This window comes from Phyllobates terribilis, unplaced genomic scaffold (assembly GCF_046119375.1).
Source record: "Phyllobates terribilis strain yellow unplaced genomic scaffold, ASM4611937v1 Scaffold_11__3_contigs__length_659146591, whole genome shotgun sequence".
Classification (NCBI taxonomy): Eukaryota; Metazoa; Chordata; class Amphibia; order Anura; family Dendrobatidae; genus Phyllobates; species Phyllobates terribilis.
In genome coordinates, this window is record NW_027362771.1 from 484007515 (window position 1) to 484025151 (window position 17637).

The following is a 17637-nucleotide window of genomic DNA, read 5'->3' on the forward strand; positions in this document are numbered from 1 at the left end:
GGGGTCCCGTGCCATACCACCCCTGGGCGCGGATCTCTTCGCCCAGCATACGGGCCCAGATGGAATGCCCCTGGTGTGGCCGGCGGAGCTGGCCAGCGGCCCCCCAAAGAGAGTTCCACCCCCGCGTGAGCCTCTAATACCAGCTCCGGAGCCCGCGGAAGTCGCCCAGCCCGCACTACAGGAAGCCCAGCGCGAATGGGACCCCACCGGCGAAGATCTAATGGGGTTCCCCCAAGGAACACGGGCGGACGCAGCCCGTCGCCTGGATCCCTGCCGTCAGCAGCTGGCCACCTTTGAAAGAGAGCGATGGCAGAGGCGCATCAGGGAGGAGCGACTCGAAGCCCGGAGCGCAGAACAAAAACGGAGAGCCCGTCAGAACTCCCAAGCCATCCGCGGTCCCAGAGCCACCGGGACTGTAGTAAAATTCCAGCTGGAGCATGGCTGGGGTTTCGTCAGAGACCCGGAGGCTGACACCGACGTCTTCGTCACTAGAAGGGACGTTGAAAGCCACCTGCCAGAGGGACATCACGGACGTGACCTGTACCCCGGTGACGTGGTCACCTACACTCGGCACAAGGGCGCAAAGGGACTGTACGCCCTCCATGTCCACCGTCTAATGGAGGAGGAGCTGCGGTACCGCCCAGACATGGACTACCCTGAGGGCCCGGACGGGTCTGAAGATTATGAGGAAGGTGCGCAAGGAGGACATCGCCACTGAAAGGTGACAGTGCACAACTGTAAATAGTTACCCGTCAGGGTTATGAGAACTCTTGCTGAATTGGAGTGTGGTCCCCGTTGGGACTAGTGTGGAACTGTTAAAGGACTGTTACCTGTGTGCCCCTAATCCCTAACCAGGCTGAGGACTGTGAGCAGCCATTCCCCTATCCCCACTGGCCGAGGACTGAGAGCGGCCACCCTTGTAAATAGTTGCGCTTCTTAAAGCGCCCCCTACTGGTTTTATACAAAAACTGCAACGTCTACCTCAAGATTAACTGGACTGTTGCACCTTTACCTGGTCGCAAGGTGCACAGCGGCCAGAACTCAAGAATATGTTTTGAAAATGTTTTACTTGAAAATGCCTTAATGTGAAAAGTCTATGTGCTGCTAAAATAGTAATGCCAAAGTTTTATATGGTGTTTTTGCAAAAAGAGTTCCGGTGGCATTAGCAAAATGTCTTATAATGTTTATACCAGTAACGTTAAAAAGAAAAGAATACCTCCCATAAAGGGATGAGTTTTTGGTTAATGTCTTATATGCGAGTGCACTTTAAAAATTTGTATGTTTTAAATTGTTTTTATTCTTTTCCAGCCCGAGGACGTGCTGTGGTTTACCAGGGGGGAATGTAGCACCCCGAGGGCTCGGCTGCTACAGGGGTATTACACCTCAAACCAGAGGTGTGATATTCCACTCCCAGGTAAGGATGGGGTGTGGACCAGAACTCGGTAGGCTGCATGCACCACACACACCCCATTTCCGAGGGACAGTTCAACGGTGCTCCCACGAGACAGGAGTGCAGGCACGACAGAATCTGTCCCTGGCTGGAGTGGGGAGGGGAAAGTACACCCAGTGGTGTAGGAGCAGATAGGGGTGGGTCTCTGGGCATAGGTAGGAGCCCATTGGTTGCTAGTCACCTGGGCTCACACATAGAGGGAGGTATATAAGGTGGGCACCATCTTAGGACAGTGAGTTCAGAGAGAGAAGGAGTTCAGCCAGAGAGGGCTGACAGGGAGCTGTGGCTCAGTCTGTGCCCAGCTCCACGAGGCAGGCCTAGGGTGAAGGCCGGAGCCAGAAGGAAGGAACAGAAACAGAAAGGAAAGTAAGAAAGGAACAGGAACACTGAGAAAGGCCCAGAGACACGAGGACAGAAGGAACCCCATAGGCCCAGGAGATTGAGGGTGACGGGTTGGCAGAACAGGGTACCGGAACCCAAATTGGTGGAGGCAATAAATTCCTCAGCCAAGGACTGGAGGTTGTGACCACAACTTGGTGCGACCCCTCACTACATCCACCAGGAAAGCATAAAACATAGGATCAGGGAAACCGGAGATAGGTTTCGCCAAGAGAAGGCCCGAGGAAGCTGGACAAAGGTGGGTCACTGGTGGGGACGGCCAGAGAAAGGAAGAGAAGGGAGCCCTGTGCCACGCTCTGGAATTGCCTGGGAGTTGGTCGAGCCCCTTGCCTGGTGGACGCAGCACGGCTTGGGCAGTCACCGCCGGTACCGAGGTGACTAGGACCAGTAAAGAACTGTGAGTAAAGTATTGGAAACTGCAACCACACGTCTCTGTGTTTCATCGCCGCACCAGCACCATCAGTACTGGGACGCTCACACCATCACTCTCATCATCCACACTAGCTGCCCTGAGGCAATACTTCTCCCGTGGGGAGTTATTCCATACTTGGCTGCGCATACAGTATCAGCCTCAGCGGTCTGCAGCGCAGCGGCGGTCCCCACTGACCGCAATCCACGGGTGGCGTAGTCGGACACTTGTTATTACACTAAGACTGCCACTGAATAGACCACCCTGGGCACGGACCGGGTCAGCGCCACGGAGACTACAACCCCCAGCGATCCGGCTCCGGGTATTCCCTGCACAACACAGGCCCAGGGGGCGAGTCATAAGTAATATGTGTGATTCACTGGGTGTAATGTTCAATTATATAGAAAAAATGACCCATGAGGGTTTTCTATGTAGGGCTGGTTCTCTAAATGCTGTTTTGGCTTTCCCAAACTTCCTCATCTGTATTGAAGTTGTGCATCTCAAGGCTATATATCATCTCATATATTATGGAACTGAATGCATATCAATACTCTGGCACATGCCTATTATTCTGTTTGGTTATTAAGAGAGGGATGGTATTGGTAAAGCGGTAAACCCGCACCTGCTTTATATAGCAGTATTAACATTGTTTACCATTGAGTTCTTAGCCATCAGCAATTTAAAAAAAATCTTTGTAATCTTTGTATAGACAGTATATAGATGGCATGCTGGGTTCATCTCTTTGACTCATCAGTCCTTGTAGTCTCCTACCTTACAACTCCAAAGTGGTCTTATACCTTTACATTTTCTCCACTCCAGCATGCTTTACGGAAGACAGAACCTCACTCGCCCTACAGTCCCTCATACATGACCTCACTCACCCTACAGTCCCTCATACAGGACCTCACTCGCCCTACAGTCCCTCATACAGGACCTCACTCGCCCTATAGTACCTCATACAGGACCTCACTCACTCTACCTCTCATCTACTACCATTTCTTATGTTTCATCTAAAACTTAAACTTAAGTGCCAGCGGCACCCCCGTGTCTGAAACTGAAACGCTGCCGGGGGAACAAAGTTAATTTCCTCCCGACAGCAGGGGTCTAAGTGCCAGCGCGGGACAGGTTCACAAAGCTATTAACCTGCAGATTAATCCCATATCTGCAGGTTAATAGTGTTTTTTTCAGGTGACAGGTCCCCTTTAAACCTCCAGCAGTCAGTCCCTGACTACGAGTTATAGTATAAATTATCTCATGTTCTCAGCTCTTGTTATTGTATTGGATATTTCAGTTTCAGACCTCAGCCCATTTACTAATCATTTTTCTGCCTGACGATTTTGTCCCTATCTGTATTTACTGTTTCTGACATGGCTGCCTGACTATTCTAGCCAGTAAGCTCCTCCGGCCAGCGGCTACTCAGAGGACTTAACCCAGGGTCCCTGTGTAAGTTCACACCCCTATACAAGGGTTAAAAGGTGAAGGTCAGAGCTCCCCTGGTAACTGCAAGAGGCGCCCAGGGTGCAGGCGCAGAAGTGAAGCCCGTTCTGGTCAGGCTGCCATGGAGAACCAGACTGAACTTTGGACCAGGAGAGTAAAGTTGTCAACTCTAATAGAATACTTTTTGTTTTGCACAATGACAAGTGACATGATTCCTCAAGATTGCAGTCTTGGCTTATTGTGAATCTAAAATTGCACTGCAGTGCAGAGATCCTGCTTGCTCTTTAGAACAAACGCAAAACTTTTTAGAAAGTTAGTCAATAACATCTCATCCTCTGGAAAAGTTCGGCACCAATACATTCACAAAACTTCTGCAGCTGTAGATTTTAGTGCAAGAGTTACTGCTGAATTTATCATAGCGGAAAAAGTGACCAGATGCCAAAACTTCTGCATGTGCCAAATTTAGTTTCATTGTAAGTATCAATTTTTTCCACCAGGTTTTATGTTTCTTTTACTAAACCTTCTTTTTTCTTTTTTTTTTCTTTTTTAAAATAAATAACATACCGACACTTTGAGAGATGTTGGCCAACCCTCATCCAGTACAGGTCCCTGCTCTGGAAATGCCAATCCATACTCCAAGGAAAATGTAATAGGCTTCACATAGTCTGCAGTATCCTAAAGAGAAAGGGTCAGACATCAAATGAAGGAACAGAATAATATGTAGAAATACATTAAAGATCTGTTTAACAACAGTGGAGTACATAGAAGTGAACAAGCTTGATAACAAACATCAAATCAGTGGCCCTTTATGCAGCATGATTATCTGCTCCCATCCCATGAGCCCTGTCTTGCTATTAATGCAATTCCCATACAGCTGTTTTCACACATCAGTTTTTCTTTTCATACGAGAAAAGCAGACTGGGTTCTTTTTTCTGTGTACTGGATCCATTTTTTGCTTGTGTGTCGGTGTTTACTATACTTGCTGTTTTGATTTTTTTTTATATGAAAAAAAAATTCTTAGTTTTCCCTGTCCATTAAATAGTAAAATAAGGACTGTGCATGGATGACAATCAGTATTTTTTTCTCATGGGACCACAAACTTCTATTAGTGAGTTTCCATTTTTTTTGCAGACAATCAGTCTGAGCAAAAAAGGACACGCAAGAAGACACATTGATTGTAAATGGTCCGTAATCTATCCATAAAAATAACGGATTGCATACGTTCCAAGAAACCTAATATGTGAGAGTGCACTAAATGGGAGAAGTCAGCATAAATTGTCATTAGCAACAGGAAAGGGACCAACCAGAACTGGGCTTCCTCTCTGTAAGTGCATAATCATACCTTCACCCATGGTCTGATGACATTTTTTATATTAAAGCTTGTCTTTCTGCAGAAGACATCTTTTCAGCTTCAGCCTCAGTAGGGGTTTATACTGTAGCAGCAGTAAAACTATAGATTTAGATAGATTTCTGTAAATAATTAGTATAATCAGTATATCTAATTAGTATATCTAGGTACCAATGCTCTTTTGTAGCGTATTAAAGAAGTTGAAAACAATTTGTTGATCGATGGGGGTGTGACCGCTGGGACCCGCACCTATTGGTAGAACAGAGAATTTTTTCCTGGACAGGAGGACACTTGTATCTCCTTTACAAAATGGGGCAGCACACCAGATTCCCAGCCGCTGCTCTATTCATTCCCTATTTCGTTGCTAGAAAAAGCCGAGCGCTGGACTTGACAGCTCCATTGGGAATGACTGGAGGCAGGGCCGGCGTCAGCACCCGGCGCACCCGGGCAAATGCCGGGGCCCTGAGCAGGCAGAGGGGCCCACTGGCGGTCGCGCACCCCGCTGGGCTATGGGCGGAGGAGAGCGGTGTCAGCACCCGCCCTTCTCCGCCGCTTGCTCAGGGCCCCGGCAGCCGGATACTTACCTCTCCCCGTGCCTCCGCAGATCAGCTGTCTTCCTGCTCTGCGCTCCCTGTGACGTCTCAGGTCAGAGGGTGCGGCGACGTCTTTACACCGCGCCCTCCCCTGAGCCGTCACAGGGAGCGCTGAGCGGGAAGACGCTGACAACGCTGGAGTTCGGACCCGAGCAGCGGGCAGCGGGCAGCAGGTAGCAGGTGAGGAGAAGGGAGGTGAGTATTTGATTTTTTTTTTTTAATGTATGGAGGCATGGGGCAGTATAAAGAGAAGGGGGGGGGAGGGGGTGGCATCCTCCATGGAGCATTATAAAGAGAGGGGGGGGCATCCTGCATGAGGCATTATAAAGAGGGGGGGTGACATCCTGCATGGGGCATTATAAAGAGGGGGGGGGACAGCCTGTATGGGGCATTATAAGGTGGGGAACAGCCTGCATAGTGCATTATAAGGGGGGGGGCAGCCTGTATGGGGCATTATGTGGGGGGTAACAGCCTGCATGGAGCATTATAAGGGGGGGACAGCCTGTATGGGGCATTATGTGGGGGGTAACAGCCTGCATGCAGCATTATATGGGGGCCAGTATCCTGTATGGAGCGTTAAAAGGGGACCGGTATCCTGTATGGAGCGTTATAAGGGGACCGGTATCCTGTATGGAGCGTTATATGGGGGCCAGTATCCTGTATGGAGTTTTATAAGGGGACCAGTATCCTGTATGGAGCGTTATATGGGAACCGGTATCCTGTATGGAGCGTTATATGGGGGCCAGTATCCTGTATGGAGTTTTATAAGGGGACCAGTATCCTGTATGGAGCGTTATATGGGGGCCAGTATCCTGTATGGAGCTTTATAAGGGGACCAGTATCCTGTATGGAGCGTTATATGGGGGCCAGTATTCTGTACGGAGCCTTATATGGGGGCCAGTATTCCGTATGGAGCCTTATATGGGGGCCAGTATTCCGTATGGAGCCTTATATGGGGCCAGTATTCCGCATGGAGCCTTATATGGGGGCCAGTATTCTGCATGGAGCCTTATATGGGGGCCAGTATTCCGCATGGAGCCTTATATGGGGGCCAGTATTCCGCATGGAGCCTTATATGGGGGTCAGTATTCCGCATGGAGCCTTATATGGGGGCCAGTATTCCGTATGGGGCCTTATATGGGGGCCAGTATTCCTTATGGGGCCTTATATGGGGGCCAGTATTCCGTATGGGGCCTTATATGGGGGCCAATATTCCGTATGGGGCCTTATATGGGGGCCAGTATTCCGTATGGGGCCTTATATGGGGGCCAGTATTCTGTATGGAGTGTTATATGGGGGACAGTATTCTGTGTGGAGCGATTCACCGGTTTCTGAGCTATTGTGGAATTTACAATAGATATCACTCATGTAATGTAAGAAGTGAAATCTTTGCATTGTACTATATATATATATTTCTCCGCCGTATCTCTGCATCATGAATCATGGTATGTGTTAAAGGGGCCCACTGAGACTCTTTCGCCCGGGGCCCAGAAAAACCTGGAGCCGGCCCTGACTGGAGGGCTGGTCGAGCATGCGCACTCCTGCTCCATTCGTACAGTGATAAAAGTACTCCGATTCTTCGGATCGGTGCGGATCCCAGTGGTCGGTCCCCCATGATCAACAAGTTATCACCAATCCTAAGGAAAGGAGATAACTTGTTTTCATCAGACAAGCCCTTTAATCAGCGTATTTCATTATTCAGATGTGTAGAACATTGTTCTTTATTTAACGGGGTAAATGGAGTTAAAAATAAAATCTCTAGAAAAAAAGGTTTCTGGAGATGTCTGTAAACATTGACTTATGCAGCTTTTCAGAATTAGGACATATAAACACATTTAGCTTATTGATCAAAGCAACCCAAAATAATGTCAATGTTAGAGCAGATAGAAAGGTTCACACTTACCAGTACATGGAAATTGAGCTGCTGGCACTGGCTGTGTCCACTTGTGGCTCTGATGGTCTTGATGAAGTGCTTGTCTCCTCCAATGTCATCAATCACAGCACGAGGGGTGTATCTCTTCTCATCAATCGTCACATTGTATTTAATGGCTGGAAGTACATAAAAAGCAATAGTCATATAAAGATAATGTGAGACATAGAAATACTTTTCCTGTATTGTATTCCACAACAGATATTAGACATGGACACCACATAGATATTGGGTTTAAGGAAAAAAAGTTCACTGACCAACACTTTGCCCTTGGAACTGTGGAGCTTTGAATACTGGCGAGAAGCAGACAAATGCCGACATACATGTAGCCTCCCGTCCATTCCTGCGACATTCTTTGCTAAAAATGTTGATTTTCGGTGGCTCAAACCTGATGGTTGCATTGATTTGAATAATGCTGCGAGACCTGAACAACACAAATAAAAAGTCAGAAATTACTACTTTTTACATTACATTTTTGTCAACCCGCTTAACAAAAAAAATATGGGCTGATTTATTTTTATAGTATAACTTTATAATAGGGGATCAGATTTCCAAATCACTGAACATATTATGAGTTTGTGCTGATACTTTTAGAGTTTACACTTAGGCATAATTTATTCCTATTTGATGGACAGTACTACCACCAGTTCAGGGGCACTGCAATGGGGAGCGCTTTTGCCCCCCACTTATGTAAATTTGCTGTGGGCTGGTGGGAGGATTCCATTGTGTTTTCAGAAATATGTGAATCTTGAATCTCTTTGATTGTGTTGTGGTTATTGACAATATCCTGATTTCACATATAAATATGGTGGAATCGTTTCAGGAATTTGTTCATTATCTGAATATCAAGAAGATAGGCCTATGTTTTACTTATGAGATTCACAAGGAATGCCATCTACTTTATGAATCTTAAGTTTTCTAAGAATCTTGACAGAACCATCTCCACTATCACGTTTAGGAACTCTACTGTAAGTAATAATTTATTGAAGTGGGAAAATTACCATTGTATACCACTCAAAAGAGGTATTCCAAAGGGGCAATTCCTGCAACAAAGAAGAAATTGTACCTCCCTTCTGGATTTTAACATCAAGTGTAATGATTTAAGAGAGAGGTTTAGACACAGGATTTACCAAGGAACAGGTGATTGCGTCATCTTTGGAACATGTCCTACAACCAGGATCATCCCTGTCTAATCATAGGATTAAGGTGGATAATAGCACCCAGATCTGTCTAGTGTTTGATGATAGATTGAAAGAGATTTTGTGGATTTTATGTTGATTTTGGTCTATTCTGAAATCAGGTCCAGGCATCAAGGATCATGGAATTTCCATAAATTACCTACAGGTAAGGCAAGAGTCTTGGGGATCACATTTTGCATAGCCATCTAAAGTCTACTTTATCTCAATCTATAGGGTCAGGGAAATGCGATCTGAAGGGACTTGTAGTTGTGGATCTAGCAAGGTTTCTCCTTTTATGCTTGAGAGAGCGAACCTCAGGAGTGTTACTACTGGTGTTCAATTCACAAATCGTGAATTTATAAATTGTAGGTCTCAAGGCATTGTGTATTTGATCACGATCTGTCAATTCAGATAGAGAGTTCTGGCACATGTTGGCAATGCCTTGAGGAAAGAAGATACATCTAGAGCAAAAAATGTGTGGTCACCCCAGCTTTGTAATCCTAAATGCCTGCTTATTCAAGGGATTGAATTGGTGAAACTAATCACAAGGACAGGAGACTTGGATAGAAGGATGCTTCAAAAGGAAGCTCAATGGAATTTGCGATTAAAGAGATCGGTCCGCAGGGTCTGAATGAAACCTCATTCACGGCCTTTATTTGAGTCCATTTTTTAAATTAATCTTTAATAGGCTTTATTTCTCTATTGTCACTTGTGTGAACGTAATGTGGTGCCTTACTTTGGAAAAAGTCAGGCATTTGTCTATTTGTTTGTATTTTGGTCTGGTATATTTAGAATTTATCATCTATCTCTGAGGGGGTATGATATTCATTAATTGGTGAAGTTTGGGCTAATTTTTGTGATTGTCGTATGCAAATTGCCTCTTCAGAGAAAAAGAGTACATGAACTCTATAGCACCACCTATTGGAAGCAGCCATCCTACAAGTCACAATTGACCCTTTAACAAGCCTTGCAATATGACTTAGTGTAAAAGCCAAATCAGAATCTCAATTTGCAGACACGGTATTTCGGGCTGTTGGCCCTCGTCAGTGCAAAGTATGAGAACTGATTTGGCTGAATGAGAGGCTCTGGACTGAGGTCTAAGGGGTAACGTTTCTCCTTTTCCCCTTGTGGAGAGTGACATACTGGCTCTGGCATGCCAAGGTAAGGAGGCTTATTCGCTGTGCAATGCTCCTCTGGGAAATTTAATATGCAAATTGCCTCTTCAGAGAAAAAGAGTACATGAACTCTATAGCGCCACGTATTGGAAGCAGCAATCCTACAAGTCACAAACGGCTTGTAGGATTGCTATGTGTATGCGATTGTCATACACATAGGTACAGTTTTAACTGTATGACTCTAATTTTATCTTCATTACTAATGGTAGCTTGAAAATGTTTTATCATAACTATTTTTATTACTGAGACTCAGACTGGCCCACAGGGTATTAGGTGAATTCCCTGGTGGGCCCCTATGCAGGAGTTGACCTCCAAGCCAGCTACATGAGCAGTATTTGGCATAATACACTTAATGCAGCATGTACAGACAAGAGCGGCATCTCGTCATTCATTTAACAATTCAGTTATTATTGTATAGAAGTACAGGTAAATTTGTGAACAAGAATCAGACACTATAAGTAGCAGAATAATGGGCTTTCAGAATCAATGTCACTGGTGGCCCATTGGCACACCAGTCCGCCACTGTCACCAGGCCATGTGACTGGAGTGCTCCAATAAGTGACAATCACTTGACTTCGGAATGTATGACTATAAGGAAACCTCCTACCCACCAATCAGGTAAGCCCATAAATCCTAACTATCCCTATACCCTTCCCCCAAAATTTCCACTTAAACAAAAAGTTCTACATCTTAACCCCTTAGTACCCAAGATTCAGGCCTACCAAACATCTTGAGTCATGAGGCCCTCCCTTGAGCCCCGATGGGGGTAACAGTCCGGGACATTGCCATTACTTAATAATGACTGATATAAATATGTAATAGACATCACAGCCATGATTGGTGTATGATTTGCATAGGATAGCATTGGATCTGACTACACGTATGTGCTATTTATATACATAAATCAGGTCCCTAGACATAATATATGCTGCTTTCTAGACAGTCTTTAATGACCCTATAGGGCACTGTTCCCCAACTCCAGTCCTCGAGAGCCACCAACAGATAATGTTTTCAGGATTTTCTTAGTATTACACAAGTGACAATTCCATCACCTGAGCAATACTAAGGAAATCCTGCAAACATGATCTGTCGGTGGCTCTTGAGGACTGGAGTTGGGGAACACTGCTCTAGGGTATATAGGATCATAGTTATACGATCCACTATTGAGTTTACAGTGTATACATATTTGCCAATTTTGTAATTACACAATTAGGTAACAATCAGCTAGAAGTCAGTGGTTTACATTAATTGTCCTCGCTGTGATACATTACTATAAACAAATCTATAGAGTTATCCCTGTAAGGTACATATACATAGGGGGTGTAGGACGAATATTTGTCTGGTTAAGCATATTTATTTCTATGTAAATAAGACTCTGTTTTACTGATAAATTATAATCACCAGCTACCTGTAATTAAAGTATAACATGTCTCCTGATGACCTGCCCCAATTTGGGCAGATGCGTCCAGACACTGATTTAGGGATTGGAGTATAGGAATTAGAAAAAATGTTTGAAAGCCATTTTATTTCATTTAATGGCAATACTGCGTTTTTGTACTTATTTCTACACTATTGCAATTTTGTTGATTTGATACCTTAATTATTTGGAGTTTTGTTCAGTCTATTTTTTTTCCCTCTAATAATAAATGATTAAAAGTTAGATTTTATCGAGTCCTTGCAGTTTCGGTGCATTGCTCTTTAGTACAATTGGACTGAGTTATCAGGGTCTTGTATATCTGTATATAGTGATTAGTAATCTCATCCAAGTGGTGACTACAGGTAATAAGAATTTTACAATTTGCGTCCATTGTAATGTGAAGGGATCTGAAGCAATTCGTTAGTAGACCTCTTCTCACCTCACTGGAATGGTCTGATTTTTTGGCAGATACATCACTGACTTAGAAGTAAAAGGAATCGGTGAAAGTAATCTAGGATGATTTTTAACAACCTATTTAGGCTTCACACAGGTATATATCTACAGGATGAATCCCTTACCAAAGCAAAACTGCATTTCCCATGGAACCCACTGCCAGATCCACTAGTCCATCCTCATTCATATCCATCTCACAATGAATATTGCAGCCAAAATATTCAAGTTTGTTGGGCAGGTCTGCAGCAGCAATGCGCTAGGGTGAAGGAACATAGCAAGCATGAGAAGAGCAATGGATATACCGCCAGAATTAACATACATACACACATGAGGATGAAATGAAGACACTTATGTTTTCACCATGTTACTGAGGTCTACTACTGGTCTTCTGTCTGTGCCCCCCACTTTAGCTATTACCATATATAAACTGCAATTTAAAGGGAACCTGTCAATTGATTCATGCTTCTTGGCCCATGGGCTGCATAAATCTGCGGTCGGCTCTGTTATTGCAGAATTGTATGTTTTATTTGGAAACGCTGCAATATTTTCGAGAAAATATACTTTTAAATGGCAGTCTTAGGCAATGCGAGCAGTACGACTAATCAAAAATGCAGGTTTCTCCTTGCCACATTCCCCTACACTGACAGGTCTTTCTCTATGTATTTGATTAGGGAGAAATATGTCAGTTGGGGGGGAGATGAAGATGCCGGAAACCAGACTCTTGGACTACTTGTCCTGGTTGCCTCCTCCTCCTCCTCAGCTGGCTTTTAAAAGTATGTTTTTTCTGCAAATTGCCTCTTCAGGGAGGAGGAGGACTAGAACTCTAGCGCCACCTATAGGAAGTAGCAATCCTAAAAGTCAATATCAACCCTTTACCGAGCCTTGTCACATGACTTAGGATAAAACCAAATTCTCTCTGAAACACTGCAGGATTTCAAAGTAAAACATAGATAGTAGCAATATGTGAGCCGGTCTTTGTTCATGCTGCCCATAGGTTGAGCACCATTAAAGGTGTTGTCCGGGACTTTAACACTGATGGCCTATTCTTATGTGACACCCTGCACCCCCTCCAATCAGCTGTTCCCGGTGTCGGCATCTCAGTTGCGGAGCTGCACATCCACCCCATATTCAAATCAATAGAAGGAGGATGTGCGGTACCCGGCCGCGGCCACTATTCTGTCCTGCCCATCACTGACACCATTAACAGTTGATCGGCGGGGGTGCCGGGTGTCAGACTCTGACCGATCTGACATTGATGACCTATCCTAAGGATAGATCATCAATGTTAAAGTCCTGGACAACCCCTTTAATCAGCTTCCATTTAATATTACAGTATTTTCTTTGCTCTTTTGCATTGTTGTAATTTCTTTTGGTATTGGAGTAATTATACCCAAGTTCAAAATACATGTGTTACTATCCATAAAGTAAAGGTAAGGCTCCCATACACAAGGTCGTCCAAATAATAATAAAATAAAGCATCTTTTAGTTCTTACCTGTTTATATCTTTTCAAAATATTCTTCTTAAATCCATGAAATATGTAAATTGCTCCTTTGTGATCATCTTCAAGAGGCGCCCCAACAACCAAATCATTGAAAGAGTCCTGGTTAAGATCTGGCACTGCAGTTATGGCATATCCAAAACGTGCGTTCTGTGAGCTGTTGATGTCCTGAAGAACGCCATCGGGAACAAAGCGCTTCTGGAACAAGAGCAGAATGCTGGCACTAGAATGGGCTGCCAGGGGTAATTGCATGGCAGAACTATATAGCAAATGAGCCAGAACAGTAAGGAGACCAAGAGCTTTTCTTCTCAACTTTAGTGGTGTTGGTAAATTGTTATTGAATAAAATTAACTGAAACATGTTTATATGCATTCAGTGTATTCAGGAATATCATAAATGTGTACTGTGGTGGCCCCTGGTTTGCACATTCCCGAGAGACCTCAAAATAATACATATGCCACTTTAAAAGCAGCCTATTACTTTGCCGGCAGCTTATATCCAGGAGAACAAACTCATCGACAGTCCAATATCTCCCCCGACAATTGGTTGGCTCGTTCTCCCATATACATTGAAGTGTCGGCTGAACCCATCAATATTGGCGAGCGCTGCCGAGATTAGGCTAATGTGTATGAAGGTCTTTAGGTTTTAACATTTAAAAAAAAGTTATGTTTTAAGGAATGTCAGTATCTTATTCTGGGCCCAATCTTGGTCTTAGTCTTGTTCCCACCAGAAGACACATGCATGCATACCTGTGTGTAACTGCAATTACAGACACAAGTTGACATCATTAAGGAGGCCCTCTCACCTGCCATAAATATATCATTTTTTTAACTAGTGTAAATTCCACTGTTCTCCTGAATATGACATTTTAATATTTTTTTTTGTTCCTGTGCCTCTCCATTCCTGAGATTCCTGGCTGCCTCTTCTTTCTACGTAAATGTAGTCCTTTAAAACAAGTAGACATGGTCCTCGACTATTTGCTATGGAAATCTTATTGAGAACCACACCTACTTGGCTAACAAAGAAGATTGTTACATATAAGGAGGAGGAAACTTTATCTCAAGAGGTGCAGGAACGAAAAGCAAGCCAAATTTAGGAGAACCGCGATATTTACAACAGGTAAAATAAATTACATACTTATGGCAGGTAACAGGTCCTGCTAGATGTTCTGAAGAAATTCTGTAGTAGAATATGATTGATCCAAATTTTGTTTTTGAGTTGTCTTTACTAGTCGTTTGGTGCCAAGCACTGTGTTAGAACCTTTCTTTGCTCAGTGAAGGATCCACTGGTCCTCTGGTGGGCCTACATGTACCCCACTGTCAACTTCTCTGCTCACCTCCCCCATGCCCAGATGCAAATTACAAACATGTTCCCTGTTTGAGCATGGGGAAAGGGAGCAGAAAAACACACAATGGGGTTTAGATATTTGCTAGACTTTGCTAGACTTATAGTTCAAACCATCTACTCTAAAAGAGAATTTACACTGCAAGATAATCATGAACGAGCGTTCTAAAATTCTTAAAAATGCTTGTTTCATGATTATCTTGTTGAAGTAAACAGGCTGCAGATCACCCGATGACCAAGCAAAACACTCGTTCGTCCAGTGTAGTGATCTTTTGTACAGCGTAAAAGATCATTGATCTCGGCGGTGCACCGTACTGTGTAAACAGAACTCACACTGTCGAGAAAAATGACGGCGTATGTGCACTGAGAACTCTAGTATAGATTGACAAATACGCCAAAAACGCGTCAGGTGTTGAGGTTTTTAGCTTTCAATGGACTTTCAACTTGATTCAATAAAAGAACATTTTTTAACCAGTCGGTTGTGCCCTCGTTTTTTCTCTCTGCCAGCTGCAATCACCAGCAGGTATGGCACCCACTGGTTTCTAATTACAGCAACAGATTCATCTATGTTACCAGCGTGAACAGCTCTAACCCTCCAGTCAAACGACCACTGATCTGTAAAAGTTTATCGATTGGGGATCTTATCGTGTTGCTGGTCAGTCCGTGTAAACGGACCTGTAGTGCATGAACAAGGCAGATGAAACAGCCCTTTCAGCATTGAATTTGAGAGAAAAGGAAGCAAGATAAGGTAATGGAGAATATTACAAAGATTTAAAATTATGCAAACACTGATCAATAATTAAATAAAAAATGTTTAGTTATTCTTACATTATATTATATAATAATTACCAATATTTCATTTTGGAGCACAGATTTGGTTCCTTGAAATAGTAAAAGGAATAATTTAAATCATTTCTCTGATGACCAGGGAATGAACACTTATGGAGGCCAGATGACATCACAAAGATGTCTCTACTGAAGAGCATGAGAAATATGTACATGGAGAAGATCCAGGAAGCGAGGAAATAACTTCTGTCTGGTTCAAAGCAAACCTGTCAACCATTTATACATATCATATGCTTAAGAACAAATAATAATAAACTGCTGGAAAATATCAATTTTGCAAAAGCGACAAAACATGGAATTGTAAGGAGAAGGGCTTCTTATTCATAACGAATTGCAAAGTAATGAAGATTATGTTCCAGCTATATAAATAAATAAAGATCATTATTATTATATCAACATTTTAGCAGAATCTAAATAAATGATAATATCTAATTTTACAAGGTCCTTGGTTAAAGCAGCACTTCAGCTTTTTTCTTCTTTTACTGTTGGAGCAGTGCCACTAATCTAAGTTCCCTGCCCCTAGTATTATGCTTACCAGCTGCTGTCTTCATCTTTTATCAGTGCCGCTCTGGTCGGTCTGCAGCAGTTTGTGATCTGTCGGATGGCTCCAGTGTTTGCTGGGTGATCCGGAAGTCACAACTCAATGTAAGTCTGTGAGAGCCAGAACGAAGCCAGAATGAGGATCTCATAGACTTATATTGAGAGCTGGTGACTGTTACCTGTGACTTCTGGTCAGTCAGACGTTGGGGTCACAAGATGGGGGGGGGGACCTGAGCGGCGCAGGGAACAGCTGAAGATGATTGTTGGTAATTATAAGACTATGGTCAGAGAGCAGACATTAGTAGCACCACTAGAGTTGAAATTAAAAAATGCTGGATGATGCTTAAAGGTTATGCACAGATTTGAGAACTAATTTTCATTAGTACAACTACAGTAGTTGTGGGTATGTGGTGGGATGGGGGATCAGTTTGGGTTGCTTCTAATTGAACCCCCTCAGCATGCACTACAACCCCTGGCAAAAATTATGGAATCACCGGGCTCGGAGGATGTTCATTCAGTTGTTTAATGTTGTTGAAAAAAAGCAGATCACAGACATGGTACAAAACTGAAGTAATTTCAAAGGTCAACTTTAGGGCTTTAAGAAACACTAAAAGAAATCAAGATTAAAAATGTGGTACTCAGTAAGGGTTTTTTTTAGACCAAGCAGAGGGAAAAATTATGGAATCACTCAATTCTGAGGAAAAAATTATGGAATCACCCTGTAAATTTTAATTTCCAAAACTAACACCAGCATCAAATTAGATCTGCTCGTTAGTCTGCATCTAAAAAGGAGTGATCACACCTTGGAGAGCTGTTGCATCAAGTGGACTGACATGAATCATGGCTCCAACACAAGAAATGTCAATTAAAACAAAGGAGAGGATTATCAAACTCTTAAAAGAAGGTAAATCATCACGCAATGTTGCAAAAGATGTTGGTTGTTCACAGTCAGCTGTGTCTAAAATCTGGACCAAATACAAACAACATGGGAAGGTTGTTAAAGGCAAACATACTGGTAAACCAAGGAAGACCTCAAAGTGTCAAGACCGGAAACGTAAAGCAATATGTCCCCAAAACAGGAAATGCAGAACAAAACAAATGAGGAAGGAATGGGAGGAAACTGGAGTCAATGTCTGTGACCGAACTGTAAGAAACCGCCTAAAGGAAATGGGATTTACATATAGAAAAGCTAAACATAAGCCACCATTAACACCTAAACAGAAAAAAAACAAGGTTACAATGGGCTAAGGAAAAGCTATCGTGGACTGTGGATGACTGGATGAAAGTCATATTCAGTGATGAATCGCGAATCTGCATTGGGCAAGGTGATGATGCTGGAACTTTTGTTTGGTGCCGTTCCAATGAGATTTATAAAGGTGACTGCATGAAGAAAACATGCAAATTTCCACAGTCATTGATGATATGGGGCTGCATGTCAGGTAAAGGCACTGGGGTGATGGCTGTCATTACATCTTCAATAAATGCCCAAGTTTACTTTGATATTTTTGGACAGTTTTCTTATCCCATCAATTGAAAGGATGTTTGGGGATGATGACATAATTTTTCAAGATGATAATGCATCCTGCCATAGAGCAAAAACTGTGAAAACATTCCTTGAA

The 17637-nt window shown here is 43.4% G+C and overlaps 1 protein-coding gene across 2 annotated transcripts in view; it reads right to left on the reverse strand.

Annotated features, from left to right (window-relative positions):
* The window catches only part of ITGA11 (integrin subunit alpha 11), a 191793-nt gene that overhangs the window by 66488 nt on the left and 107668 nt on the right, over positions 1-17637 (reverse strand). For both annotated transcript variants that reach the window (XM_073653470.1, XM_073653471.1), the window contains 5 exons: positions 13283-13486; positions 11915-12045; positions 7824-7990; positions 7540-7685; positions 4260-4370 (listed from right to left, as the gene is read on the reverse strand). In XM_073653470.1, the coding sequence (XP_073509571.1) occupies positions 4260-4370; positions 7540-7685; positions 7824-7990; positions 11915-12045; positions 13283-13486 (759 nt within the window). The remainder of the gene's footprint in view (positions 1-4259; positions 4371-7539; positions 7686-7823; positions 7991-11914; positions 12046-13282; positions 13487-17637) is intronic.